This window comes from Oncorhynchus clarkii, chromosome 17 (genome assembly GCF_045791955.1).
Source record: "Oncorhynchus clarkii lewisi isolate Uvic-CL-2024 chromosome 17, UVic_Ocla_1.0, whole genome shotgun sequence".
NCBI lineage: Eukaryota > Metazoa > Chordata > Actinopteri > Salmoniformes > Salmonidae > Oncorhynchus > Oncorhynchus clarkii.
Genome location: NC_092163.1, coordinates 26,695,950 through 26,722,831, shown reverse-complemented (window position 1 = coordinate 26,722,831; position 26,882 = coordinate 26,695,950). Strand labels below are relative to the sequence as shown.

At 43.5% G+C, this 26,882-nt stretch overlaps 1 protein-coding gene across 3 annotated transcripts in view; it reads right to left on the bottom strand.

Annotated features, from left to right (window-relative positions):
* Positions 1-26,882, bottom strand: part of LOC139370653 (TOX high mobility group box family member 2-like) — a 144,243-nt gene that overhangs the window by 55,131 nt on the left and 62,230 nt on the right. For all 3 annotated transcript variants that reach the window (XM_071110256.1, XM_071110258.1, XM_071110257.1), the window contains exon 3: positions 15,167-15,226. In XM_071110256.1, coding sequence (XP_070966357.1) covers positions 15,167-15,226 — 60 coding nt within the window. The remainder of the gene's footprint in view (positions 1-15,166; positions 15,227-26,882) is intronic.

Sequence of the window (26,882 nt, the reverse complement as noted above, 5' to 3'; positions counted from 1 at the left end):
CAATCAGGTAGAGCTATTTTATAACGTTTACACCGGATCAGAGCATGACATTTTTTTTCCTCTTTCATGCTGAGTGGTTATAGAAAGGGAGAGAACTGGAAAGATTTCTCAAATAGCCTAAATTGAGGAACTATTTTCATTCTGGATGTAAAAACAAACGTTTGTTTACTTGCTGTTTAAGGCGAGGGGAAAAAATGACATTAAGAAGCTATACAGTGACGGTCAAGACAATCATTAAAAAAAAGTCTCACAAGTGTATCTATCCTAGGTTGTGCGCTCTGCTCTGCAAGCAATGTGTCCATTCCGACAGTGACAATGGTAAGACTGTAATAATAATAAATTGAATGCATTAACAGAAATGACTGTAACAAACCAAACATTAATTTGAAATTATGGGAAATGAACAGTAAATCTACTACTGGTGATACTGGTGTGACATCCCTGTGGCCTCCGCAAAGGATTAGTCCACTGAGACAGGCGTGAAACAGACAGACATACATTTAAAAAAATGTATTTGCAACTGCTCGACTAAAAAAAAATATTGGTCGACCAACATCCTATCAACCAAACAAACCAGTCGACTAAATGTGGTCAGTCCTATGCAGTCATCACTTATCTTAAGTATCTTCTATCTTATGTTATATCTTAAGTACAAAGGGGATGTTCATCAACTGTGACCAATACTCTTTGTTTTCTGATTGTAAAAAAATACTTCTTCCAATCAAATACAAATCCTTTGCTCGGTTAAATGTTTTTCAGTTGCATAAGTGAGAGCTAGTGAATTATATGTGTCACACGTTACATTACTCTGAAGCCTAGTCGGATGCACTTGATGATAAAATGTAAATATCAAGGACGTTCCCAGTTGAATAGTTGCGAGATAAATAATTCATATTCTATTCAGAGTGAGATTGCAGAGCCAAGGTATACTCCAGTTAATGCATACTCTTCACCCCTTCCCCTTTAAAAGTCAAATCTAAACAATGGCGTATGCATGTATGTGTTTGATAGATCATATAGGCCAGTGTCTGTCCTCCTTGTATGGTGACGACTCCAACAAACGCATATCCACGGTCTCTCTAAGTGCTTCTTCTCTCAAGGATTCCATTCTAATGCACAGTGCCATATTTTATTACACACAGTACAAGTATGTAGGCTTCACTCTCATAAAGGGGAGGGAGCTTCCTTCTTGATCAATAGTGTTAGCTTACCATTTGGGAATATATTTCTGGGTGAATAAGTAGAAAGCATTGCCCACGTCCCAAATGGCATCCTATTGGCACCGGTTGGGCCCTGGTCCAAGGTAGTGCACCATATAGGGAATCGGGTCCCATTTCAGATGCAGACATTCTGTTCCGTCTTAATTAAGTGTAGAGGTCTTCGGAGAGTTCAGCGCAAATTTGAATACACCTTTCATTTAATAGAAACAGATGAACAGACAGTTGGTGTGGGGATGGAATGAGAGGGAATATATCATTGATTGGGAAGCTTTCCAGGTTATTTTTTGTTGGCACCAAGCTAACTTTCCACAACACTGCTTCACTAGCTCGGCTCATCTAATGGGACTTATCTGAACAGGCTTTGTTCAGTTGTCAAGGCCTTCAGTATCACAGATGATATCTAGCAGATGATTTGAAGTCAAAATAACATATATTTGGACAACTCATTTTCACAAATACAGTGTCTTATAAACCCATGTGGGCTGGGCATCCTGAAGATGCAAACCATTATTATAAAAAAATTATATATTAATATAAACTCAGCAAACTTAACATGTTTGCATGAACATAACAAGATTCAACAACTGAGACATAAACTGAACAAGTTCCACAGACATGTGACTAACAGAAATGTAATAATGTGTCCCTGAACAAAGGGAGGGGGGGTCAAAATCAAAAGCAACAGTCAGTATCTGGTGTGGCCACCAGCTGCATTAAGTACTGCAGTAGATCTCCTCAAGGACTGCATCATATTTGCCAGTTCTTGCTGTGAGATGTTACCCCACTCTTCCACCAAGGCACCTGTAAGTTTCTGGATACTTCTGGGGGGAACGGCCCTAGCCCTCACCCTCTGATCCAACAGGTCCCAGACGTGCTCAATGGGATTGAGATCTGGGCTCTTCGCTGGCCATGGCAGAACACTGACATTCCTGTCTTGCAGCAAATCACACACAGAATGAGCAGTATGGCTGGTGGCATTGTCATGCTGGAGGGTCATGTCAGGATGAGCCTGAAGGAAGGGTACCACATGAGGGAGGAGGATGTCTTCCCTGTAACGCACAGCGTTGAGATACAGGCCTCAATGTAACGGTCATTCCTTCGACGATAAACGCGAATCCGGCCATCACCCCCGGTGAGACACAACTGTGAAGTGAAGAGCACTTTTTGCCAGTCCTGTCTGGCCCAGCGATGGTGGGTTTGTGCCCATAGGCGACGTTGTTGCCAGTAATGTCTGGTGAGTACCTGCCTTACAACAGGCCTACAAGCCCTCAGTCCAGTCTCTCTCAGCCTATTGCGGACAGTCTGAGCACTGATGGAGGGATTGTGTGTTCCGGGTGTAACTCGGGCAGTTGTTGTTGCCAACCTGTACCTGTCCCGCAGGTGTGATGTTCGGATGTACCGATCCTGTGCATGTGTTGTTACACGTGGTTTGCCACTGCGAGGGTGATCAGCTGTCCGTCCTGTCTCCCTGTAGCGCTGTCTTAGGGGTCTCACAGTACGGACATTGCAATTTATTGCCCTGGCCACATCTGCAGTCCTCATGCCTCCTTGCAGAATGCCTAAGGCACGTTCACACAGATGAGCAGGGACCCTGGGCATCTTTCTTTTGGGGTTTTTCAGAAACAGTAGAAAGGCCTCTTTAGTGTCCTAAGTTTTCATAGCTGTGACCTTAATTGCCTACCGTCTGTAAGCTGTTAGTGTTTAAACGACCGTTCCACAGGTGCAAGTTCATTAATTGTTCATGGTTTATTGAACAAGCATGGGAAACAGTGTTTAAACCCTTTACAATGAAGATCTGTGAAGTTATTTGGATTTTTACGAATTATCTTTGAAAGATAGGGTCCTGAAAAAGGGACGTTTTTTTTGCTGAGTTTACATTTTTACAAACTTGTGGTAATACATACTGTGCATTCAAAAGTATTCAGACCCCTTGACTTTTTCCACATTTTATTATGTCACAGACTTATTTTTAAATGGATTAAAAAAAAATCTTTATCAATCTACACACAATACCTCATAATGACTAAGCAAAAAAAAGACTGAAATATCACTTTTGCATAAGTAAGTATTCAAACCGTTGACTCAGTACTTTGTTAAAGCACCTTTGGCAGCAATTACAGCCTCGAGTTTTCTTGGGTATGACGCTACAAGCTTGGCACACCAGTATTTGGGGAGTTTCTCCCATTCTTCTCTGCAGATCCTCTCAAGCTCAGTCAGGTTGGATGGGGAGTGTCGCTGCACAGCTGTTTTCAGGAGCTCTCCAGAGATGTTTGATCGGGTTCAAGTCCGGGCTCTGGCTGGGACATTAAGATGCTTGCGTTGTCCTGGCTGTGTCCTTAGGGTCATTGTCCTGCTGGAAGGTGAACCTTCACCCTAGTCTGAGGTCCTGAGCACTCTGGAGCAGGTTTTCATCAAGGATCTCTCTGTACTTTGCTCCGTTCATCTTTCCCTCGATCCTGACTAGTCCCTGCCGCTGAAAAACATCCTCACTGCATGATGCTGCCACTATCATGCTTCACCATAGGGATGGTGCCAGGTTTCCTCCAGACATGACGCTTGGCATTCAGACCAAAGAGTTCAATCTTGTTTTCTTCAAACCAGAGAACTCCAAGAGGGCTGTCGTGTGCCTTTTCCTGAGGAGTGGCTTCCATCTGGCCACTCTATCATAAAGGCCTGATTGATGGAGTGCTGCAGAGATGGTTGTCCTTCTGGAAGGTTCTCCCATCTCCATCAAAGGAACTCGCAATCTCTATCAGAGTGACCATCTGGTTGTTGGTCACCTCCCTGACCAAGGTCCTTCTCCACCGATTGCTCAGTTTGGCAGACGGCCAGCTCTAGGAAGAGTCTTGGTGGTTCCAAACTTCTTCCATTTAAGAATGACGGTGGACCTTAAATGTTGCAGAAATGTTTTGGTACCCTTCCCAGATCTGTGCCTCGACACAATCCTGTCTCTGAGATCTACAGACAATTTCTTCAACATCATGGTTGGATTTTTACTCTGACATGCACTGTCAACTGTGGGACCTTAGATAGACAGGTGTGTTTCTTTTCCAAATCACGTCCAATCAATTGAATTTACCACAGGTGGACTCCAATCAAGTTGTAGAAACATCTCAAAGATGATCAATGGAAACAGGATGCACCTGAGCTCAATTTCGAGTCTCATAGCAAAGGGTCTGAATACTTATGTAAATAAGGTATTTTTGTTTTTATTTTTTTATAAATTTGCAAACATTTCAAAAACCTGTTTTTGCTTTTTCATTATTGGGTATTGTGTCTAGATTGATGAGGGGGGAAAAAAACAATTTATTACATTTTAGAATAATGCTGTAATGTAACAAAATGTGGAAAGAGTCAAGGGGTCTGAATACTTTCCGAATGCACTTTATATGCAAAGGAATGAAGGAAAGAAACTTGAATCATAATGTAGTATATAATATGTCACTTATCAGACGGCGCAATCCAAAGCGATTTATAATAGTCTTCGTATGGGTGGTACCAGCAGAAATGTAACCCACAAACTTGATGTTGCTAGTGCCATGCTCTAACCAACTGAGCCCCACATCAAGTCTGTATCATACACAATAAATGTATTATCATGGACACAAATTAAGATTATGAGTGATGAGTTGATTGTTGATATGTTATATGTTGTAGTCATTTTACTTGACAATTTGTTTTGATTCAAGTTTATTGTGAAAAGCTGCTGCAGTAAGTGGGGATGCGGCTTACTATACATACTGTTTTGTTTCAAAATGGACATATCAATTGCAGATATTTCCTTCTGGGGGGGGGGCAAACCCCAGACCCCCCCCCCCCCCCCCCCCCCTCCAAAACACCCATTTAAATTCAGCCATTTCCATCAGTATATACCATCTATCTGTTCTTATATACACCTCGCTAACTAGATGAGTCAGTGGAAAAGAAAACTATGTCAAGGCAGCGCCTCCACTCACGACACAGTTTGAGAGGAGACTTTCGACTTCCCAACGATTCAGCTGAGGGCCTGACCGACAGCACAGGGGGTTTGGGGCGTTGGGGTGGGGTGATGATGATGACAGATCTGCCTCACCACTAATGTGCACTTATCTGCCTATTGGAAGAGGTTTGTCAAATTGTGATTTTTGCTTACACCCCACACCCACCCTCTTCCCCTTTCCACACCACCCAGAGTGCAGAAAACAAAGTCATAGTTATCTCTCGCTTCCATACGGCCTGTTTTTCAAGAAAAGAAAGGAGGAGGGTTATCTTGGGGAAGAATTTGGGTGCCTCATCCGTTTTCGTTCATGCTGACATTCCCCTCATAGAAAGCTTACGCCTCACAAATGATGCCATGGACAAGAGTAGAGGGGGGTTACATCACCCCTGTTGACTTTAGAGGGTGGTCTGTTCCATGTGCAGATATTGGGAAAAATTATGAGAAAATAATGTACCCGACAATATACTGTATGACGATATGGAACCGTCCTTCTCCACGACTGGGTGATGTCATGCTTTGCATTTTGGAAACTCAACAGCATCACCGTGAGCTAAGAAGTCCATGTGTGTCCTGTTTAGACAGCTCAAACCGTGGACAACCCTCTCCCCTATGTTTGTTTCTCTCTCTCTGTTTATCTGTCCCTCTCTCCCAGCCATAATACAGGCTTTAATTAAAGCCATCAGCTGTGTTCTTTTGCTACAATATCATGTCAAGGATATCAACACACCACAAAGAGCCTCCTCAGAATAACAGAGTGAGCCCGGCCCAGGTTACTCTCTCTCTCTCTCTCTCTCTCTCTCTCTCTCTCTCTCTCTCTCTCTCTCCATCCCATCGATCTCTCTCTCTCTCTCTGTTTCTCTTTCTGTTTCTCTCTCTCTCCCATCCCTCTCTCTCCCTCTCCATCTCTCTCTCTCCCTCTCCATCTCTCCCTCTCCATCTCTCCCTCTCCATCTCTCCCTCTCCATCTCTCTCTCTCCCATCCCTCTCTATCTCTCCCTCTCCATCCCTCTCTCTCTCTCCCTCTCCCTCTCCATCCCTCTCCATCCCTCTCTCTCCCTCTCCATCTCTCTCTCTCCATCTCTCTCCCTCTCCGTCTCTCTCTCTCCCTCTCCATCTCTCTCTCTCTCTCTCTCCCTCTCCATCCCTCTCTCTCTCTCCCTCTCCATCTCTCTCTCTCACTCTCCATCTCTCTCTCTCGCTCCATCTCTCTCTCTCCCTCTCCATCTCTCTCTCTCTCTCTCTCTCTCTCTCTATCCCTCTCTCTCTCTCTCTCTCCCTCTCCATCTCTCTCTCTCGCTCCATCTCTCTCTCTCCCTCTCCATTTCTCACTCTCCAAACAGACTAGCTGCATTATTTACCCGTCACTCTGTTACTATTTGGACATTTGCGGAATCTGAAACCGTGGATCTAAGTTTCTGTCTGAGGAGGAAAGTGAGGCATCGCTCCAGCCCCAACACAGTGTCATGGGCTCATCTAGGAAATAATAGCCATAAAAAATATCTAGTAGCTACAATGCTGGCTATGGCTATTTCAGATATGACAATGCCCCGCTATGCTAACAAGGCCTAAAGAATGAAAGGCGATGACAGATACAAAATGACAAAATTTCCCTTTTTCTTAAGCACAGATATGGTCCATTTCATCCTAGAGAAATGAGTTGATTACTAAACAATCGTGCTAATTGCAATCGTTTATTTATTTTATGTCTCTTCCCTTCCTCTTGTCTCTCCCCTCTTTCCCTCTCACATCTCCCCCTCCTCCCTCTGTCTCCCAGCTTCTCACTCCTCACTCCTCGTCCAAGGTCATGAGGTCATAGTCATCTGATCATATGTCGGTTGCGATTAGAATCAGGCCTTTTGTGCCATGTCATATTTCATTACGCACAGGACTCATCTCCTGGGTCGTGGGGTCACTCTGATTTGATTGGCTGACAGAAATGATATAATTTGCATTTAACCCTAGGCGGTATGAGTTCGGAATGGCGTACTAATGCATTTGGCAAAGATAGAAGGCTGCCCCGGGAGTGACTAATTTGAAGTGGCACAACAACAGCGGAGTTAGGGGGGCTGAGCTATTGCACAACATGCTGGGGTTACATGGAGTGAGGTTTATTCAATAATAAACAACACAAAGAACTCTCTCCGCGTCTCTTTCTCCTTCTCTCTGGTTGTCTCTCTCTACTTCTCTCTCCCTTCTTCTAATGACACTTTGATTTGACTGGAAGAGGATGCTCGGAGAGGTTGGGGCTATCCCATCACTAACAGGTCATTATTGCTGTACACTGGAGTGGAACAAAACGTTGTTCAAACGTTCCCAGACGAAACGCAGAGAAGACTGGGCAGAGAGGAGACACTGTGCAGACAATGGAATGGGATTAATGAAGATGGACAAATAAAGAACAAATAAAGTTGGATGAATTTGAATTGGAGAATGATGGGGGCAGATGTTAGCCTAAGCTAGCAGAAATAGATTCTAGATTTAATAAGCGTTCGCTATTGTATTCTAAGCTCAGACTTGATGCAGTGGACAGAGAGTTCAGTTAATTCGCTCACCCCTCCGATAGTGATTGTGTGCAGATGCTTCGCAGTGTAAACTGTGTAAGCTCAAACACGATCTTCGCTAATGCAATCATAAGAATGCTAAGAAAACAAATGATCAGATACAGAAACAAAGCTCAGGTTTTGAAGAGTCAATTAGAGAGAGAATGTGACACACGTTCTGATACTGACGTGGGTGACAGGCAGGGACAGGGAAGGGGTCAAAGAAAGGCAAGGAGGGAGGGAGGGAGGGAGGGGATATGATTTCAACATTTCAAATGAGGACCTAAAATCAAACTTATTGCCTGACAGGAGGCATTCAGCATTATAAAGTCAAATTTGGCACACATATTATTTCTGCAGTATCCCCCTTGTCGCTTCTTATAGAGAGCAGCCATCTCTCTCCAGAGGAGGAATCTTTTTTACTTTATTCATTGGTTGCCCTGTCTCTTCTGATAGGCTTAACAGGGCTACTGCTGCTGTATAGTCGATGGAAGTGTCCCAAATGCCACCCTATCCCTGATACAGTGCATTACATTTGACCAGAGCCCTTTGGGCCATGGACAAAAGTAGTGCACTATGTAGTGAATAGGATGCTAATTGGGACGCAGGCGACGAGTTCCATGCACCGTGCATCACGATAAACAAATCCAATGACATCAGCTCTTTTATATGGATTTCTATTTTATAATTTCACTATTTTTTTCAACACTGTTTTCACATTGAAGGTCAACGCTGGTGCGGTGCGAAAACAATGACGCCACTGTTTCTGATTCTGACTGACAAAGCCTAATTGTGCTGTTGTCGTGTTTTTTTTTATGTCTGGCGAATAAAAAACACACAGAAAAGACAGTTGGTGGATCTTTAGTCATTTATAGACAATTGTGGAAACTGACAATGAGGACGCTGACAGGACAGTCGTGTGGACACACAAATGTGTATTACACTGGTGATTGTTAGGAGTGTGTATGTGTGTGTGTGTGTGTGTGTGTGTGTGTGTGTGTGTGTGTGTGTGTGTGTGTGTGTGTGTGTGTGTGCATGCGTGCGTGTACAGTACTTGCACATATGCATGCAAGTCACAACAATAGCGTGCATTTCCACCATGGTATCACTGGGTTCTTAAGTGTCTCCCAGTCTTACAGGCCTGGAGTCAATAGTCAATGTGGCTGTGCATTGGCGATGGGCACATCTGCTGAAAACGGGTGCAAACGTCTGGGGTTTCGATCCATGGTGCCATTGTTTTTCCAAGATGCAGAGGGAGGGGACAGCTCTCCACCGTGAATGAGCCACTTATTCCTCAGCCATGATTGTGCACACACTCTATGGCCGCGTCCCAATTGGCACCCTATTCCCTAAATAGTGCACTACTATTGACCAAGGCCCATAGGGAATAGGGTGCCATTTGGGATGAAGACTTCACGGCCATAACAGAACCCTTCATAACTCCGTTCAAGGTTTGGATGTATTTACCTGCTTTGAGCTAATATGACACTAGCTGTGAATCTAATGTGATGCTGTCAGTGTAAAAGTCTCACTAAAGTGAAACTAGTAGTTATTAAGCAAAACTTTGAACATAATTAAGAACATTCTACGACCCCAAACAGTAAATAGAAATCTATCATCGCATAGTGTGGAAAATATTATCTGATGCAATCCTGAATGACTGGCTCCTTATCAACCCTTATGGGTTGCATCCCAAATGGCACCCTATTCCCTCCCTATTCCCTATGGGTCCTGGTCAAAAGTAGTGCACTTGGGAACATGGTGCCATTTGGGACTAAGCCTGGTTTTCTGAAAGTCCTACAAAAACACATTAAGGCTGCCATTAGATTAATTTGATCACCTAACGGCAACATGGAAAATTGACATCTCGGCACGGCAAAGGGCCCTTACACAAACATACAGCTGTGCATTTATTTGCAGTCCCGTGTCAGTAAACTATTTCAAACAGAAGGCTTTTAATGGGTGAAAAAGGGAGACATTTTCCAAATCACTCTAAAAACAAAAAGCCACGGCGAGGGAGAGAGAGAAAGAGAGAGAGGGGGAGCTTTTTGTTGCAGCAACAAATATGCCTGCACATCTTTTTAGCTTTGTCTCCCACCCCTGCTTCGTCAGCGAACGGCCACAGAAATATTTTGGCAGCCTGCTCTTTGTTTTCATTTTCACAAAAGATGGAGGGAGCGAGAGAGAGAGGTGGAGGGGTAGTGGTGGTGGTGGAGGGGTGGTTGAGCGCAGTAGGGGAGAGGAGAGGAGGGGAGAGGAGGGTAGGAGATGGGAGTGGAGAGAGAGAGGTAGAGGGGGTAGAGGAAGAGAAGAGGATGGGGGAGGGCAAGGTTTTCAGTCTGCCACTCTCAGTCCCAGACCCAATCTAAACAGCGAGAGGAAGCTGTAAATCAAACTAATGCGACGGCCTGGTAATTCCTAGCAGCAGGGCCGGGGCGGTGGGCACAGACGAGGATCCCCAAATGGCGGGAGTTTACAAAACTGTGGCGGCACCGGCTTTAATCAGGGACAACGATCCAATGATACCGTCTCCCCCAATCAGAGCATTTCCTGTCAGTCACACAAGACCGATTTTGACCAATCAGGCGCGCAGACAGGAGATTGGGTTGCGGCCAACTAGCGAATTACCGATCTCATTTAGAAAAATGAGGAAAATGAACTTGAGCTCCTATAATTCTAGGGTTGTATCCCAAATGGCAGCCTATTCCCTATATAGGGCACTAATTTTGACCAGAGACTTATGTGCTGTGGTCAAATGTAGTGCACTATAAAGGGAATACGGTGCCAGGAATGTGACATCATAATCAGAGTGAGCACAAAGTCTACAATGTGTCATTAGATACATGTGCAGAGATAAAAAAAACAAACGAGTGGATATCTGTTGAAGGCTGTAAGGCATGGGTGTGTCTCCAATACCTAAGATGGTTTTCAATTACAATCACTGTGAATGTATTTTTTCTTTATGAAAAACACGATTCTGAAACCTATACTATGCCAAAGCCGAACAACACAAAACATGGAATGCGCCCCGAAAAAAGTGAAACTATTTTCAACTTGTACAAAAAGAAACCAGGCAGCCCCAACTTGAAATTAGACATTGCCAGAGGCTGCCTTTCGTCAACAGAAACCAATGGGGGGGGGGGGGTACTGTAATTGTAATTGTACTACAGTGAGTCAGAGAAAATGCGCTTCACTTCATCATCAGGCCTTTCAAACGGGCCATCCAAATCATGATCCATAAGGCTTTTTTTTATTTGATGCTGCTAATGCCCAGACACAGCACCGCATACAGGCAGGCGAAGCCAAGCCGAGGAACGCGGTAGTGCCGTAGTGTTAGAGCGGAATGACTGGCGAAGGTACACTCGCTCTGCATGTACAACCAGCGGACCACTTGGCAGCCGTGGCGCTACAACAGGGCCAATCAATAAAACCTTGTTACACTAATTGCGAGATTATAATCTCCGCTAGCTACTTCGGCTGCATGTCCAAACAGTCCCTCCATTAAGATAATTATTCCTGCTACTCTCTCCCTCTCTCTCCCACCGATTTCCCCAAAACGTCTATTATGCTAAACAAATATTTAAATCATGGGGGGAATGCATAAAAAGGGAATTTACTGTAGTTAAGGTCATATGGAGGATGACAGTGTCTTTAAAAAAATATTTAACGCCCACTCAAGGGGTTAGACAGTTGTACTAAGCCCATGGGGCATTTGTAAGTGATTTTCAAGAATCAGTGGCTATATAATATATATCAAGAATTCAATTGACTATCATAAATGGCTGGAAATAGAACAGTGGGCATTTAACACAGAATTAATACATACAAAATATCTTCATATTCTTCTACCTCAGTTCAGTTCAGTGCAAGAGTTTTTAACTCGAGTCTACTGAGGGAGAGAGGGACAGAGGGAGAGAGAGAGAGAGAGCGAGCACTCCCTGGGCCTTCCAGGAGCAAGCTACAATAGAAAACTCAAGCTCACAGGCATTTAGTCCAGTCTAGAGGAATAGCTGGGGAGGGTTTTCATGTCAGGGCTAAGTCCCAAATGACACCCTATTCCCTATGTAGCGCACTACGTTTTAACCAGAACTCTATGGGCCTGGTCAAAAGTTGTGCACTATATAGGGAATGGCGTGCCATTTGGGATGCAGCTCATGTTCCCTGCTTGGTGCCGTATCGATCCGGTGCTAGGAGAGAGCGGAGTAAAGGGACACTCTCTGCTGGTTACTCTATTGTACACTGTTGCCACGACGATCGCGAGTGACCCTGGGCAGACAAAGGGCTAGTTGAGGCCGGGCCAGAGGCCTGACCTTGTCTTTTAATCAGCCCTGTTTCGACTGTCGCCAGAGAGAGAGCGGGAAAAGAGAGAAGAGAGAGAGGGGAAAGAAAGAGGCAGGTGGCGAGAGAGAGGAGAAGAGGGAGGGGAAACATCTAGGGAGAGATAGATGGAGACAGAGAGAGCTAACTGGGGAGAGATAGACGGAGACAGAGAGAGCTAACTGGGGAGAGATAGATGGAGACAGAGAGAGCTAACTGGGGAGAGATAGACGGAGACAGAGAGAGCTAACTAGGGAGAGATAGGTAAAAGGTGATACAGGGGAAGGATATAGAGAGAAAGGACAAGTCGAAGAGTGGGAAAGAGATAACTAGGGAGAGATAGAGGCAGAGCGCAAGGAGAGAGAAAGCTAACTGGGGAAAGATAAAATGAGATAGGGAGGGGAGGGAGGGAGGGAGAGCAAGAGAAAAAGAGAAGACAGAAATAAATAAGGGCCAATAGCAAGAGAAGAAAGAGTGAAATAGAGAAGTAGAGAGAGAGAGCTATAGAGAAGTCAAATGTCTACTGTTTACTGATGTTCCTAGTCCTTCTGTCCCCAACCAAGGAGAGCATACAACAGTTTCTAGCACCTAGATCTTCCGCATAGATTCTGTCGGACCTGGGCCCTGACAGTAAATCTCAATAAGACAAAAATAATGGTGTTCCAAAAAAAATCCAGTTGCCAGGACCACAAATACAAATTCTATCTAGACACCATTGTCCTAGAGCACACAAAAAACTATACGTACCTCGGCCTAAACATCAGCGCCACAGGTAACTTCCACAAAGCTGTGAACGACCTGAGAGACAAGGCAAGAAGGGCCTTCTGCGCCATCAAAAGGAACATAAAATTCGACATACCAATTAGGATCTGGCTAAAGATACGTGAATCAATTATAGAACCCATTTCCCTTTATGGTTGTGAGGTCCGGGGTCCGCTCACCAACCAAGAATTCACAAATTGGGAAAAACACAAAATTGAGAATCTGCATGCAGAATTCTGCAAAAATAGTAGGCAGACCTGGTTCTCAAGAGAAGACGGGCTATGTGCACACTGCCCAAAATGTATGACCATTTTAGAGACACATATTTCCCTCAGATTACACAGACCCACAAAGAATTTTAAAACAAATCCAATTTTGATAAACTCCCATATCTGTTGGGTGAACTACCACAGTGTGTCATCAGAGCAGCAAGATGTGTGACCTGTTGCCACAAGAAAAGGGCAACCAGTGAAGAACAAACACCATTGTAAATATAACCCATATTTATGTTGATTTATTTTCCCTTTAACTATTTGCACATCATTACAACACTGTATATAGGCATACGATGACATTTAAAATGTCTCTATTCCTTTGCAAAATTTTGCGAGTGTAATGTTTATTGTTCATTTTTTATTGTTTATTTCACTTTAGTTCATTATCTATATCACTTGCTTTGGCAATGTAAATATATGTTTTCCATGTCAATAAAGCCCATTGAACTGAGAGAGAGAGAGATCTAGCTGGGAGAGCGATAGCTATATAGTGAGAGTGAAAGAGCTATGCTCTCAGCTAACTGGGGTCAGGTCTATACGCATGGGAACAGTGGACATGACAGAAGATCTGACCCCATTTCTCTATGACTCATCACAGTGATCGAACTGAAACCACCACCATAGATAGTGGAGATTACCGTGCCCGATTAGCCGAAGATACACGGGCATTACAGCGAGATGATCTAGGCAGTTTCAGGCAGTTTGGAGGCGTCGGTTCTTTCCCCCCCAGAACCACTGACCCAAATGCATTTTAATATAGTAAAAAGGATAAAATGGTAAAAGAACATACCAGTAAAAGGAAATGCAACAGACAGACGATAGAGAAGTTGAAGCCAGGAGAGGATTGTGAATTTCTAATGGATATTAAAGTACAGTATGAAGAGAGGCAGAAACTGCCTCTCCAATAGAAATCCCCGATCACGCTTGTAGGTGATGTGATGGCGGCGTTGGCTAGCTAACCACATGTGCAGAAACACATCACCGGGTCTAACCGTCGTCTCGCGACTAACTGCGTATGTGCAGGCCGTCAAATCAAAGGCACTCCGTTGATATAAAGTTGTTTTGGATGAAAATGAAAACGTGTCAGTTTGTCACATTCACGAGGTTGGAGTAATAACATGTGATTTTTTCCCTCCCCCTTTGTTGTTAACTTTCTCAACTCAACCTAGATTTGAGCCAATGTCTTAAGTAGTTGAACTTCTCTCATTGACATCTCAGACCCCAAACCCCGGCCCGGTCTGCTTGGTCTGTTTTTACAAGCGTCCCCAGACGTTTCCCAATGTTGTGCCTCTGAGTTTAGAAACTCTGTGTGGATATGTTCTATATGTTGTGTTTCTAGGGTATGACCATCTCTATAAGTTAGAACAACAGTGCAGCGGGATCTGATAGAGATATTCTTGGCCCACTCAAGTGATTGCAATTGACAAAGACAAGTGCCTCTCCCTGCTTTGTATGGCAGTGAGGCTTACAGCTAAATTCAACAAATCTCCCAGCTCAAACGCAACACCCATGTGTTTTAGTCCAGCTGCGGTACAACGCACTATAGTACAGAGCATACGCTGATGCATTCAGTCCTGTGTTCTCATGAATCTCATTGGACCCAATTATGTAGGACCCCCTTTCACAAATACAGTCCTCAAGGTCCCCACCACTTCTTCTAATCGGGAACTGATTCAGACCTTGAACACTTTCGGGCCAATTCAGAGTTGAGATAAGCGGGTGCAACTCAAGACTTTGGCGTGAATCAATGCATTTATGTTAATGGGAGACAATGTGAGAATATGAGTTAAGCGTGATGATCTCAAGTCTAATTATTACCCAATGTGAGTGGAATCTCTGTCCATTTAATGACAATCGATTAATGAACTACCAGGTATGGATCAGGAAAACCAGCAAATGCCCTGTACTTTGAGGCTGTGATTTGAATAACCCTGAAGGTAGAATAGAGCTTTAGTTTCAGTCCACCGTGAGACCTTATCAAATCCGAGGCATGTCTGGTCATTTTCTAGTCCAGACATAGAAAAAAAAAAGGAAGCAGGTGTTTCATCAACAAAAAGAAAAATGCCGACTCACCTGATTTGGGGAGAGAAACTCCTGGTTATTTTCATTCATGTACATGTTGTCACCATCAAACTGTAAGGGAAAAACAGAGAAACAGAGTGGGAGAGAAATCAGTCAGTTCATAGAGAGAAAATCAGTCAGCGCATAGAAAATCAGTCAGGGCACAGAAACCATTTTGAACGAGTCAAATTACTCCACAGTAGTCACCTTTAAACCACACTGGCTCAGTGGCTCTCGTGGATGTCAGTAATTACAGTTCATTAGAGACCCATATAATTAGACCAGTCAGACTAGTGAAACTCACACTGCTCCGCTTGCCTGCAGCAACCCCAGTGTGTGTGTGTGTGTGTGTATGTGTGCGTGCGTGTGTGTGTGTGCGCGCGCGCGTGCTTGTGTCTGTGTGTGTATGTGTGTGTGCGAGCCTCAGTCCGTGTGTGTGTCAGACTCGTCTGTGACTTGGGCTGCCTTGTGTGTCACGCGAGGTGTTGATGAGGACGCCGGAGAGCTAATCACACCAGCACAGACACAACACAACACAAAACGGCAGTCAGGGCCCTACGGAGGCCAAGAGGGCACAACGGCCCTTTAGCACTTTCACACTCCGACAGAGAGAAAAAAAAGACCGCCAGAGAGAAGCCTCCATCGGGCCAGGGCCGGGTGGGCGAACAACAGCTTGCCCCTGAGCAAAGGGGGATGGTGGTTGATTAGTGTGGTGGGTGGGGGAGGGCGTGAGAAGGGCAAGGGGGGTTAGTGGAGGCCAATGGTGGCCGTTCTCGCTGTAGCAGTGATTAACACTCGGGTCACAGCCAGAGGTCGCGGCTTGGAATGCTTCACACTTCACAGAGGCCTCTCTGTTCTGTCTGCCACTAGTTGGCACTCGGCTTTTATGAGAAAGCAAAACACACGAGGGGAAGTCAGCCAAAAGGGCCTGTAGAGCTGCCACGGCTGTACAGTAAGGTCATTACATTCTGGTGGAGCAGTACTGTAGCGTAGATCTACACTGTTTTCAAACTGCCAAGAGATATAGGCTAAACAATGGAAGCTACTGTATAATGTAGAGACTGAAAAACCACAGGCCAGTCCATAAGGATATTAGCCAAAGTTAAGCCTTTGAACCTGTAGAATTGATTCCAAAGTGGAGAGATGTAACAAACCATTCTTTAGTAATATAAACTGATATACTGACAGTAGGGGTGGGAAATATGTGCAATGAGCTTTACAGTACATATATTCCAATGTCGTTCCATTTGACATGCTGTCAAACCCACCATTGCTACCGTACGAGGCTAGATGACGGCAATAACTAGCACTATATCATTTGTCTCCCTACTTCTCATCACTCTCATATTCATCCTTTAGATAGACTCGATGCTTTCAGCATAATGAGTTCTCCTTGAGGGAACCATTAGTCTGTGGGCCACAATCATTGGATGATGGTTACACACTGCAAGTAAAATTAAATAAATTTCTTCAATTACATCGGTAAGAAGGGAGAAAAGGCCATGAGTGCTTCTGAGTTCTCAATCAGGAAATGAATGGAGAGCAAGGGTAGCAATGAGTAGTTATTGGTGTTTTCACACATGACATGGGTCCTCTCAGAGCAACTGGAGATTGTTTGTGATATTTATATACAGTGCATTCGGAAAGTATTCAGACCCCATCCCTTTTTCCACATTTTGTTACGTTACAGCCTTATTCTAAAATGGATGAAATCCTTTTCCCCCCTCATCAATCTACACACAATACCCCGTAATGACAAAGCACTTCTTTTTTTATGTTTGCTAATTTACAAAAAAATAACCTGAAATACCTTATTTACATTAGTATCCTTACCCTTTGCTATGAGACTCGAAATTGAGCTCAGTTGCATCCTGTTTCCATTGACCATCATTGAGATGTTTCTACAACTTGTGGTAAATTCAATTTATTGGACATGATTTGGAAAGGCACACACCTGTCTATATGAGGTCCTAATGTTGACAGTGCATTTCAGAGCAAAAAACTAAGCCATGAGGCCGAAGGAATTGTCAGTAGAGCTCAGAGACAGTATTGTCTCGAGGCACAGATCTGGGGAAAGGTATGTCTGCAGCATTGAAGGTCCCCAAGAACACAGTGGCCTCCATCATTCTTAAATGGAAGAAGTTTGGAACCACCAACACTCTCCCTAGAGCTGGCTAGCCGGCCAAACTGAGCAATCAGGGCAGAAGGGCCTTGGTCAGGGAGGTGACCAAGAACCCAATGGGCACTCTGACAGAGCTCCTCTGTGGAGATGAGAGAACCTGGGAGATGGGAGAACCTTCCAGAAGGACAACCATCTCTCAGCACTCCACCAATCAAGCCTTTATGGTAGAGTGGGCAGACGGAAGCCACACCTCAGTAAAAGGCACATGACAGCTCGCTTGGAGTTTGCAAAAGGCACCTACAGACTCTCAGACCATGAGAAACAAAATTCTCTGATCTGATGAAACCAGTCAGAATTGAGGGAAAGATGAATGGAGCAAAGTACAGAGAGACCCTTGATGAAAACCTTCTCCAGAGCGCTCAGGACCTCAGAATGGGGTGAAGGTTCACCTTCCAACAGGACAACGACCCTAAGCACACAGCCAAAACAACGCAGGAGTGGCATCGGGACAAGTCTCTGAGTGTCCTTGAGTGGCCCAGCCAGAGCATGGACTCTGGCGAGACCTGAAAATAGCTGTGCAGCGACACTCCCCATCCAACCTGACAGAACCTGAGAGGATCTGCAGAGAAGAATGGGAGAAACTCTCCAAATATAGGTGTGTCATGCTTGTAGCGTCATACCCAGGAAGACTCGAGGCTGTAATCACTGGAAAATGTGATGTGATTTTTATTTGTTATAAAAATTAAAAATAAATAGAATTTTTAACGTAACAAAATGTAACGTAACAAAATGTGTAAAAATTATGTCATCACAAGTCTAACAATGCATTATAGCCGCATCACAACGAATTATACCTGGATGTTTTTAGTAACTTTTTATCTATATACACAGGAAGTTTACATACACCTAAGCCAAATACATTTAAACTCAGTTTTTCACAATTCCTGACATTTAATCCAAGTAAAAATTCCCTGTCTAAGGTCAGTTAGGATCACCACTTTATTTTAAGTATGTGAAATGTCAGATTAATAGTAGAGAGAATGATTTATTTCAGCTTTTATTTCTTTCATCACATCCCCAGTGGGTCAGACGTTTACATACACTCAATTAGTATTTGGTAGCATTGCCTTTCAATTGTTTAACTTGGGTTAAATGTTTTGGGTAGCTTTCCACAAGCTTCCCACAATAAGTTGGGTAAATTTTGGCCCATTCCTCCAGACAGAGCTGGTGTAACTGAGTCAGGTTTGTAGGTCTCCTTGCTCGCACACGCTTTTCAGTTCTGCCCACACATTTTCTATAGGCTTGAGGTCAGGGCTTTGTGATGGCCACTCAAATACCTTGACTTTGTTGTCCTTAAGGCATTTTGCCACAACTTTAGAAGTATGCTTGGGGTCATTGCCCATTTGGAAGACCCATTTGCGACCAAGCTTTAACTTCCTGACTGATGTCTTGAGATGTTGCTTCAATATATCCACATAATTTTCCTGCCTCATGATGCCATCTATTTTGTGAAGTGCACCAGTCCCTCCTGCAGCAAAACACCCCCACAACATGATGATGCCACCCCCGTTCTTCACGGTTGGGATGGTGTTCTTCGGCTTGCAAGCTTCCCCCTTTTTCCTCCAAACACAACGGTCGTCATTATGGCCAAACAGTTCTATTTGTGTTTCGTCAGACCAGAGGACATTTCTCCAAAAAGTGCGATCCTTGTCCCCATGTGCATTTGCAAACCGTAGTCTGGCTTTTTTATGGCGATTTTGGAGCAGTGGCTTCTTCCTTGATGAGCGGCCTTTCAGGTTATGTTGATATAGGACTTGTTTTACTGTTGATATCGATACTTTGTACTCGTTTCCTCCAGCATCTTCACAAGGTCTGCTGTTGTTCTGGGATTGATTTGCACTTTCCGCACCAAAGTACGTTCATCTCAAGGAGACAGACCGCGTCTCCTTCCTGAGCAGTTTGACGGCTGCGTGGTCCCATGGTGTTTATACTTGCATACTACTGTTTGTACAGATGAACGTGGTACCTTCAGGCATTTGGAAATTGCTCCCAAGGATGAAACAGACTTGTGGAGGTCTATAATTTTTGGCTGATTTCTTTTGATTTTCCCATGATGTCAAGCAAAGAGGCACTGAGTTTGAAGGTAGGCCTTGAAATACATCCACAGGTACACCTCCAATTGACTCAAATGATGTCAATTCTTCTCAAGCCATGACATCATTTTCTGGAATTTTCCAAGCTGTTTAAAGGCACAGTCAACTTACTTTATGTAAACCACTAAAATTGTGATACAGTGAATATAAGTGAAATAATCTGTCTGTAAACAGTTGTTGGAAGAATTACTTGTGTTATGCACAAAGTAGATGTCAAAACTATAGTTTGTTAACAAGAATTTTGAGGAGTGGTTGCCAAACTAGTTTGAATGACTCCAACCTAAGTGTATGTAAACTTCCGACTGCAACTGTATCAGTCCTATGACCTGAATGTGATTTGTGCCACAAATGCTAAAATGTTAGAATGTGGAAACAGTGCTAAGGAAATTAAACCAAAGCATGGCTTACTGTCATACCTTGTCCATAGACTGGAAACCAATATTTCATCTTGTAATTTGGTTAACTATACTTTAAGTAAAGTGTTACCCACGTGTAATCAATGTCATGGAATAATATAAAGTACCGCAGTATGATGAAGGTTATTGTATTTTATTTTAAAGCTATAGTTTCTAGGGGGGGAGAGACAGAGATTGAGTGAGTGAGAAACAACAGAAAGCTTGGTTAAAACCCAGAGCAGTGATGGTGAGGAGAGCTTGTTCAAACAACTGATACACATTTGACACCAAGCACTCCAGTTTGCTGAGCTAAAAAGCACATAGAGAGAGTAGCTATAAATAGGCAGCTGTTTGTGTAAACCCAAGCCACTGTCAGTTTGAAGTGCACACTAGCACTGAGGTTATGGAACAACAGTTGAACGCAACCTATCACACAGCTCCCAGCCACAAATGAGCATTCCAATCTATAGTAGTACATCAAAATGGCATACATGGACAGCACGGCAGCCAATACAAAAAGGCTCAACAAGATGGCTGCCAACCATGTGATGTAGACAATACTACACATTCATACAGGGCATACATGTAGCTGCGGCAGCCACGTATGTTTTCATTTTAGACAGACTCTCTTTCGTGAGGCTCAAATGTGACTCCATGGTTTTCCACAGGGCACGTGACTAATCACCTGTCAATCAAAGTGCAAATCGGAACAGGCACCAGTCAAAATACCTGTGTCAGGACGCTGGTCATTAGAGCATTCAGAGGCTGGCAGATAGCACTGAAGGTCTGAGGGGATGGTCTGTTTTCAATTAAGCAGATATGGATCAGTTGACTGTGTGTGTTCCCTCTGCAGTATGTTTTCTCTGCTTTGCTGTGTGTGTGTTCTATGTTTGCCATCCTGTATATGCTGTTTGCTCTTATATATATATGTGTGTGTGTGTGTGTGTGTGTGTGTGTGTGTGTGTGTGTGTGTGTGTGTGTGTGTGTGTGTGTGTGTGTGTGTGTGTGTGTGTGTGTGTACTGTATATGTGTATTCACGCATCTGTGTGAACCGTGTGTCCTATTCAACACCACATGCAAAGACAACGTCCAATAAAGATAACAAAGACAACTGTCATATTTGTTTTGCCATAAAAGACCTGAACTGCCACACCCCTTCCATCCCAGACCTGGGTTCAAATAGTATCTGAAATCATTTAGCTGGGCTTGATTAGCTTGCCTGGTGCAATGAAACCAATAGAACACTCATAACTGTGCAGCCCTGCCCAGTTGGCATTCCAGGCAACGCTAAATAAATCACTGAAAGTATTTGAAAGATTTTAAATAGTCTTTGAACCCAGGTGTGTTCCACCCTACGATCCCATTCATCCTGGCGATAACGCCATACAGATGAAGTATGGTCTTCATTACGCCAAACTAAGACGTGGAGCCGCGCAACTCCACTGAGGAGGAACATAATTGTTTTTTTTATCGACTGAAGGGGTAAGAAATGAATCGGAACAGCAGAAAACCCTCCGATGATAAACATTCAAACGTGGCCAAATGGGAGCGAGAGAAAGAGAGACATCAACACAAATCGTGCGTGAGCATGTAAAGCACCGAGAAACGGGAGAGAAATAGGAGAAATAGCTGCATTAGGCAGGGGATTGTGTTTAACCATCCGGTCCGATGGATCCCGGGTGACGCTCATTCTCTCTCTTATGATGAGCTTAATTGCTACTATCAGTGTTGTGATATAATATTAATCTAGGTTTAATGCTCCTTTTTACTGTCTTGTCAGTCACATGGAGGGTTTTCGAGAGGCCGGTCGTTCCTCAAATTACACCTCGACTGGCTCGGCTCATAATGAGAGCGATTTCTTTCTTCTTTTTTTTTACACAAGAAAGAATAAGAAAATAGGCCCCTTTATGTTGAAAATTAGAACGTTTTCGAAAACCTGGATGATGAGTTATTGTGGAATGCAGTTTCTGTGGTCCATGTGAATGGGTGCTATTGAGTAGGTTTGGTGGTTTACTGGATTACACTTGACCATGGGGTTGAAATGCATCGCTTCCGAGCAAAATGCACGTATATCTCACCTCTGACCCTGTGTAGGTGTCGAGTTACAGATGGCCGAGCACAATCACGCCATTGTGCTCAATTGGACACAGTGAAAACAAAGCAAATAACACATCATCAACCTTGAACCCAACCTACGCTTCGAAACACGGACTCATAAACCAGGTGGAATGGAAACAGAATTGAAACAGAATTACCATAAACATGTCATTTGTGTGCAAATAGATTGATCAGACAGTCGAAATGTGCCTCAAAAAGTTGACACTGAACGTGCGTCCGAAACAAAACCTTCACTCGTACTTCAATCAGGCGCATAGCAACCTGCTTTTTTGAGGTATATCGAGTGTTTCATTCATTTACACAGAAGGGGTGCTCATGGCTGAACTGTGGTGGACTGGTGTCTTGATATAAAGGCCACAAAACCAAGTCCCCGCGTCCTATATGGCACCCTATACCCTATATAGGCCATGGTCAAATGTAGTGCACTAAATAGGCAATAGGGTGCCATTTGGATTCCGTTAAATCTGTTAAACCAGCTTGCATTATATCATGCAAGGCACAATAGGAGAATTTCAAGGGCAGTCCCAAAGGAAGGCAACAAAGGCTCTCTCTCTTCAAGGGAATAGTCAAGAAATAGCCAAACCATATTTTGTGCACTGTTCTGCTCCGCCTACAAGGCAAAGCGCAATTTCAGAAAACTCAAGTGGAAAAACGTTAAGGGGTCATTGCGAGAGAAAGGAGGGAAAAGGGAAAAAGTTACTTAGATACCTGTTTTTTTGCTTGAATGACTTTGACCAAAAAAAAGGGGGCATCAATCACTTGAAGGGGAAGTCAAGGACTGCAACAAGATCAACATCTGGCATTCACATAATTATCTTCATGAGCGATCTGTTTGATGTTGGTTGATCATTTAATTTGATTCTAAGGTGATATATCACCTACAGAAAATACATGGTTCTAATCTACACAAACACCCAACTTTATTAATCTACACAAACACCCAAATTGTCACGTCCTGACCTTAGTTCCTTTTTTATGTCTCTATTTTAGTTTGGTCAGGGCGTGAGTTGGGGTGGGCATTCTATGTTTTTGTTCTATGTTTTGTATTTCTGGTTTTGGCCTGGTATGGTTCCCAATCAGAGGTAGCTAGCTGTCAATCGTTGTCTCTGATTGAGAACCATACTTAGGCAGCCTGTTTTCCCACTATGGGTTGTGGGTAGTTGTTTTCTGTCTTTGTATTAGTTACCAGACGGAACTGTTTCGGTTGTTCTTTTTGTTACTTTCTATTGTAGTGTTCAGTTCAGTTTAATAAAATGACGAACACTTACCACGCTGCATATTGGTCCGATCCTTCCTACTCCTCCTCTCAGAAGAGGAGGAAAACCGTTACACAAATCTAACATTCAGTCTTGAAGAATAATTATATGAAACAGTATGATGCATGGAAATGCTCAAAATGTTAATTAGATACATAAAAAATACCCAAATCACCTACAAAATAAATCCATCATCAGTGCACTGTGTACCATCAAAATGCACTTCAAATGAAAGGTCTACAACAGAACTGTCCCACACTCTCTACATGTTCACCAGTTTACCAAAGCACCAACACCGTATTGTAATTTCAAAGCCTCATGCTGTACAAAACAGCCTTTCTCAATACATATATAGCACTCTTGTCTTACCTAACACTCCTACATTTACATGGAAATGTATCCTACAGTACTGCACTCTCTTCCCTCTCTTATCAATAGGCCTCATAATTTTGCATTCAATGCTGCAGCGCTGCTGATTATTTCTCATCCAGCAGCCATCGCTGCCTGGCAATCAGGCCGAATGTTCTATTACCAATCTAATTGCACATTCCACCCTGACAAGGACTCATTAAGCCTTAATTACACACATGTTGTTTTCTACAAACATCTCCATTTGGGTTTCTTTTGCTTTGTAATTGTTCAGCAGGGACATCCATTTGAGATCTCACCGAGAGAGAGAGAGAGAGAGAGAGAGAGAGAGAGAGAGAGAGAGAGAGAGAGAGAGCTAGCTAGCTGCCTAGAACTAGGTCACGTATCATTATAAACAAGGCACAGTTTCTAAAATAATATACCCATCCAGTGGAAGTAATGCCAAACAAGTGAGCGAATGTGGAGCTCATGTAATATTTACAGAGCACTAATAGATAGATGGCAGGTCTTTTCGGAGCAGTATGCACCCCCCCCCCACACACACAATCTCTTTGCTACGGGTTGCTGCTTTTCATTTTCTCTCTCTCCTTTTCTTGCCATTTGAATTTCAGAGAAAGCCGACTACATTAATACATCTGGCAGAGGGGGAGGTGTTGGGCACCTCTCAGCTCTCTCTTTCTCTATCCTTGCTCTTCTCTCTCTCTCTCTCTCTCTCTCTCTCTCTCTCTCTCTCTCTCTCTCTCTCTATCTCTCTCTATCTATCCATCTCGCTCTCCATCTCTCCCGATCCCCGTCTCAGTCTTTCTCGCTCCTGTTCTCCCACTTTCTCTCTTACCCAATTTCCTTTCTCTCCTGTCCCTTTCCCCTCTCTCTTTCTATCCATCTCCCCATGTACTCCTTCTCTCTATATCTCTCTCTTTCTCCATCTGTCTTTCCCTCCCCATCTCTCTTCCTCTCTCCTGGCTGCATGGTTTTGGCTGTGATGTTTTTTTCACACGTTTGTTACATTTCAGCGGCGGAAAGTGGGCCTTAATCCAGAGTCTTTGAGGCGTGAGCAATGATATTACTGAGGAGAATCGCGCTTAAAGACTTCTTTAAAAAATTCCAGCTGGTGCTGTAAAGTCATTGAAGCGCTTGTCAGGCACATGGCCCAAAACACCAGCCTCTCTGTAGCCTACTGTGCTGGGATTTCAATGTTTGGCTGGCTCTACTAGGGGGGATTGACTGGGAACACTGGTATGGCTCTTCTGCTAGCTTCCGCTAGCTTCCGATAGTCAGTTTAATGTGTCTTACTGTGGTGTTGGGATCTCTTTAAAGCACTGTGGTGCTTTCTGTGTGATGCAGACCTGGGCTCGAATAGTGTTACAAGTATTTCAAATACTGTAAGCCTTTGCTCTAGCCTGCCTGGAGTGGCGGATGGGTGGGGTTTGCAGTTTTGGGATTATTTAATTGGTCCATTAAGCCACGCAATTGTAATCAAGTACAGATAAAGTATATACAATTATTTTAAATAGTATTTGAACCCAGGTCTGTGACGCTATGCTATTGCTGAACTACTGAAGCCAGTTCAGTATTACCACCCAAACAGCCACTACAACCCCCACATCCATGCCAAACCCCCAAAAAAGTCGGAGGACATGTCTTTAACCCCAAGAAAACCCGTAGGAATTGTCTTAACCAAGGAGGACTGCAGTGTTGACAGCAACTGTATACCATTGATCTTAATCCAAACAGCAAATATAGTGACGCCGTGACAAATCCTTTATATATCACTATTATTATGGTAGAGCGTAATTATTTTCATGATCCTAAACAAGATTGTTTGGTTCTGCCGATTCGCATGGAGAGAGGGAAGAAAAAAAACATCACTCTGTTCACTTATTTACGGATAGTATCTGTTTGCATATGATTTTGTTTGTTTGTTTGTTTAGTGACATTTTCCATTCTACGCCAATTACCATAGAGTTGCACTCATGCTGCGTTGGAAACAAAGATGGATGTGCCATCTGAACTACATTGAGATAAACAAACACAGCGATATTAAACAAAAACAAACAAAAAGGATTCATTCTTATTTATGACACCAAAATAAATCTGGATAATATTAATTATAACGACAACCTCCTAGGATCACCAGTGTGCACAGAAACAAACACACATGCACACACACACACACACACACACACACACACACACACACACACACACACACACACACACACACACACACACACACACACACACACACACACACCATATCGTATTCTTCCTCTGCTGGCTCTAATAGGCGGTCTCTTAGATATTCTGTACAGAATAGTGCTCATGCAATATTAATATGGCACACCAAAATATGGCAGTTGGAGCACACTCCATCTCTCACTCTCTACATAATTGACTATGGAAGTTCTCCAAATCAACCAGGAAAAGAAAGAACGAGAGGAGAGAAACATTTTTTTTTATCCTGAAAATAACCTGTCATCCCAGGTGAAGACAATGAGCCCTTGAACCTGTCAGAGTTAGAGAAGCTAAAACAACAACACCAAAACAGTAGTAAGACTCCTACCAGACAGTGGTGATTTTAACACTACCCAGAGCAGGGAAACAATGGCCATGTATGTTGCACACTGAGCTACTGTGTTTTACTGTATCGAGGCAGAGGCATTTCCATTGTCCCAAATGGCATCAAATTCCTTCTTTAGTGCACTACTTTAGACCAGCTCTCTATAGGCCCTGCTCAAAAGTAGTGCACGAAATAGAGAATAGGGTGCCATTTGGGACACATCCACATGCTGTGGAGTGTTGTCTCTGCTACCAACAGTGTTGTCTCTGCTACCACTAGATAAGGATTGTTGGCCACTCAGACTGACTAGCACTGTTGTGGTCAGCACTGTGTGCTGTTCTACGAGCGTGAAAGAGGAAGTTCAGTATATTTAACAACTTGATGTTAAATGGTTCCTCACCCTGAAAGTAGTCTATGAGCCATGAGAAACAGTAATCCCATGGTTTGGTTTTCTCTAAACTGACACTATAATCTTCAACTAATTTAAGCCAGCAGTAGCTACTTTCAGGGTAAAGAACCATCTAAGTTTTAAAATACTTAACTTTCCCATTAAGAATTCTGTGTTGCTGTTTCTTTTCTCACTCATCCATAACTGTGACTTATTCCACAATCCCTGTGACGCCTCATTCATTTGACATTCTTTGAGACATACTGTGGATACATGTTGTTCAACCCCATTAAAGGTACAATTTGTAACCTTGGACTTTTGGCACAATGTAGCTGCAGGTGGCAGTGAGAGTAATTGCATGCCTGCA